This window comes from Saccostrea cucullata, unplaced genomic scaffold (assembly GCF_032062105.1).
Source record: "Saccostrea cucullata isolate Sc308-1 unplaced genomic scaffold, CSIRO_AGI_Scuc_v1 ctg495, whole genome shotgun sequence".
Lineage (NCBI taxonomy): Eukaryota > Metazoa > Mollusca > Bivalvia > Ostreida > Ostreidae > Saccostrea > Saccostrea cuccullata.
In genome coordinates, this window is record NW_026923961.1 from 174,667 (window position 1) to 179,205 (window position 4,539).

Below are 4,539 nucleotides of genomic sequence, written 5' to 3' on the forward strand. Positions count from 1 at the left end.
AGAGGTGGGATTAGGAGCCTTAGGAGAAGTAAGCATCCCCTACTGACCGTCAGTCCTATGACATGGCTCTCTGGTAACTCTAGAGGTGGGATTAGGTGCCTTAGGAGAAGTAAGCATCCCCTACTGACCGTCAGTCCTATGACATAGATCTCTGGTAACTCTAGAGGTGGGATTAGGTGCCTTAGGAGGAGTAAGCATCCCCTACTGACCGTCAGTCCTATGACATGGATCTCTAGTAACTCTAGAGGTGGGATTAGGTGCCTTAGGAGAAGTAAGCATCCCCTACTGACCGTCAGTCCGATGACATGGATCTCTGGTAACTCTAGAGGTGGGATTAGGTGTCTAGGAGAAGTAAGCATCCCCTACTGACCGTCAGTCCGATGACATAGATCTCTGGTAACTCTAGAGGTGGGATTAGGAGCCTTAGGAGAAGTAAGCATCCCCTACTGACCGTCAGTCCTATGACATAGATCTCTGGTAAATCTAGAGGTGGGATTAGGAGCCTTAGGAGAAGTAAGCATCCCCTACTGACCGTCAGTCCTATGACATAGATCTCTGGTAACTCTAGAGGTGGGATTAGGTGTCTAGGAGAAGTAAGCATCCCCTACTGACCGTCAGTCCTATGACATGGATCTCTGGTAACTCTAGAAGTGGGATTAGGTGTCTAGGAGAAGTAAGCATCCCCTACTGACCGTCAGTCCTATGACATAGATCTCTGGTAACTCTAGAGGTGGGATTAGGTGTCTAGGAGAAGTAAGCATCCCCTACTGACCGTCAGTCCTATGACATAGATCTCTGGTAAATCTAGAGGTGGGATTAGGAGCCTTAGGAGAAGTAAGCATCCCCTACTGACCGTCAGTCCGATGACATAGATCTCTGGTAAATCTAGAGGTGGGATTAGGAGCCTTAGGAGAAGTAAGCATCCCCTACTGACCGTCAGTCCTATGACACGGATCTCTGTTAACTCTAGAGGTGGGATTAGGTGTCTAGGAGGAGTAAGCATCCCCTACTGACCGTCAGTCCTATGACATGGATCTCTGGTAACTCTAGAGGTGGGATTAGGTGTCTATGAGAAGTAAGCATCCCCTACTGACCGTCAGTCCTATGACATGGATCTCTGTTAACTCTAGAGGTGGGATTAGGTGCCTTAGGAGAAGTAAGCATCCCCTACTGACCGTCAGTCCTATGACATGGATCTCTGTTAACTCTAGAGGTGGGATTAGGTGTCTAGGAGGAGTAAGCATCCCCTACTGACCGTCAGTCCTATGACATGGATCTCTGGTAACTCTAGAGGTGGGATTAGGAGCCTTAGGAGAAGTAAGCATCCCCTACTGACCGTCAGTCCGATGACATGGATCTCTGGTAACTCTAGAAGTGGGATTAGGTGTCTAGGAGAAGTAAGCATCCCCTACTGACCGTCAGTCCTATGACATGGATCTCTGGTAAATCTAGAGGTGGGATTAGGTGTCTAGGAGGAGTAAGCATCCCCTACTGACCGTCAGTCCTATGACATCGATCTCTGGTAACTCTAGAGGTGGGATTAGGTGCCTTAGGAGGAGTAAGCATCCCCTACTGACCGTCAGTCCTATGACATGGATCTCTAGTAACTCTAGAGGTGGGATTAGGTGCCTTAGGAGAAGTAAGCATCCCCTACTGACCGTCAGTCCTATGACATAGATCTCTGGTAACTCTAGAGGTGGGATTAGGTGCCTTAGGAGAAGTAAGCATCCCCTACTGACCGTCAGTCCTATGACATGGATCTCTGGTAACTCTAGAGGTGGGATTAGGAGCCTTAGGAGAAGTAAGCATCCCCTACTGACCGTCAGTCCTATGACATGGATCTCTGGTAACTCTAGAGGTGGGATTAGGTGTCTAGGAGAAGTAAGCATCCCCTACTGACCGTCAGTGTATTGATTAGGTAGGCGAAACTCTCCATATCAAATTTAATACAAAAGCAGACGACCCAACAATTGAAGCCAAAAACAGAGGTGGGATCAGATGCCATGGAGGAGTAATTATCCCCAGTCGAATGGTCGTACCCGCCACCTGCAGTTGACTTACTGATAGATTTTATTTTGTTGATATAGGTTATTTCGTCGACCACGGAACTTGCGAAATGATGATTTCAAATAATACCTTTTATATCTGTTTTATAAACTGCTCGTCTTGTTCAGTAAATGTTCAACCAAGCCTATTTCTTTATTCCTCACTAAGATATTAATAGTAGTGAAGGAGAAACTTCAAGAGTACTGTGCAAAAATATATTCAAGAAGTGGTGTAAATCACATGTGGATGCTTAAAATTCCATGGGTACCAATTGCGCCCCGCTATAAGCAAATCAATTTTTGTATTAATATGAAGCAGAATCTGTGCAAAACCTTATGCGTGAAAAGAAGAAAACATTTCTTGCTGTGGCCTCCTTCAATTCGACATTTAGATATATCGACGACGTATTGTCAATTTCTATTCTTAATTCGAAACGATATATCCTGGTAAACTTGATATAAAAGAAACCGCCGAATCTGTGTCATATCTCTTTTATATTTGGATATTTTACTTTAAAAAGACGACTACCAAACTCTATGAAAAACATAACTTTTTCTATCGTTAACTTCCCTTACTTATGCAGCAATAAACCTCCATCACCTGCATACGGAGTTTATCAGTATATCTCAGTTGATTCGATACGCAAGAGCATGTTCTACGTATGAACAATTGACAAACAAGTTGATGAAACAAGAATATCAGCAGTCTCGTTTAAAAGTAATAATTTCTTTAGTTCTATGGTCGATACAATGACCTTGTCAGCAAATACAATAATTTATTATTGAGCCAATTGCTGACTGACGTTTTTCATACTAATTGATAGTCCATTATTTATTGACGACGGATTTCCCCCTTATTTCCCGATCATGACAAGGAGAACACGACGGGTGTGACCGGTCAGCAGAGGATGCTCACTCCCACATGGCACCTGATTCCATTTCTGATGTTTTGGAGGTCCGTGTTTGCTCTGTTCCTATTTTGTTTTGTTTTATGGACTTTTGATTTTGAATGCTACATGTAGTACTGTTCGTTATCTCCATATGTTTTATTACAAAATTGATCGTAGAACATATCGAATCAACTGGGATATATAAATCCCGTATGCAGGTTAAGAGAATATATTTACATAAATAAAGTAAGTTAACGATAGAAAATTGAAGTCATCACGTTAGGGTTACCATTCACGCCGAAGATGAAACTTTGTCACATTCTATGGTGTCCCTCAGTTATTTCACGTGGGATACTGACACGACTTATGAATGAAATTTTGTTTTCTTTTATCCGTAGATGTCATATTGTAAAATTGATTGAAATTAATTCAGTCTTTTCAGAGAAAACGGTAAATTTAGTTCAGTCAGTTGATTTGAAATTTGATTTAAATGCTTACAATAATCGCTTTTCTATAAGAAATAAAGATTTAGTGGATGTTGATAATAATCTTAAACACACACACAAACAATTCTTTTATGTTAATAATAAAATCGCGTATGTTACTAAATAACCAAACACCTGGGGCCCACTCGATTGGGACCCTTCTTATTCCAGAATAACCATTCTGTCTGCTCGATTGGTTTAGTAGGGTAGACTTAGAAGGCCATCTCAACCTTCCACATCAAAGATGGAAGGACAGCATTCTAATATGGCGTCAAGCGGGTGGGTGAAAACTTTGGGGACTTTTATTATTGTAAATAAACCAAACTTTAAACAAAATACAGTTGCAGAAACTTTGAGGACTTTTATTATTGTAAATAAACCAAACTTTAAACAAAATACTGTTGCAGAAAATATTTATATCATGTATCAATGGTAATTCTATCTGTTAAGAAGCATTTTTTTCTGCTTTGTAACATGCAGTGAATTCAACCATCGAGCACAGATTTATAATTTTCCATGTAATATGGGTTGAATATCTGAGCCATAAATAGGTCCCTGATTTGACCACAATTTTTTATTTTTGTACATGTAGTTTATTCTTCTGTCTCATGCACTTGATGTTTTAAACCTTTCTTTACATATATAAAAAGAATTCCAAAACTATTATATTAAATAAAATTTTCCTATCCTTAATTATCTCTTCAAGTTTCCCTTTTGAACTAACATTTAATGCTGTAAATTAAAGGATTCAAAATCTTGAAAAACAAATACTGCAGTAATTCAAAACATTGCAGATAATATTCCATAATATCCAATACCATTCTAAACACTTGATTTAGACATACAAATTCAAACTCTTCCGACATTCCCCTCTGCTTCTAGAAGGATCCGAATCGAGTGGGCCCCTGGGGTCCGTTTCATCAAAGGTCGTACGCCCAGTCGTAGCGCTACGCCGGTGTAAAGTCGGGACTAGCACGAATATTTGCATTTCATTAAAGAGCGTATCGTTACGCCTGACTAAATTTAGGCCAAAATTTAATGTCTACTCATGGGTAGGCGTAAGTTAGGGCGTAAAGTTAAAATAAGGCCTTTCTATTAATTTTAGCGAGTTCTAAAGAA

General features: G+C 40.5%; 1 protein-coding gene across 1 annotated transcript; it reads right to left on the reverse strand.

Annotated features, from left to right (window-relative positions):
- Positions 1–736: 736 nt before the first annotated feature.
- On the reverse strand, positions 737–1,889 carry LOC134265341 (uncharacterized). The gene is made up of 3 exons (XM_062747561.1): positions 1,493–1,889; positions 1,256–1,368; positions 737–1,006 (listed from the first exon to the last, which is right to left on the reverse strand). The coding sequence occupies exons 1-3, from the start codon at positions 1,887–1,889 to the stop codon at positions 737–739; spliced, it is 780 nt and encodes a 259-aa protein (XP_062603545.1).
- Positions 1,890–4,539: the final 2,650 nt, after the last annotated feature.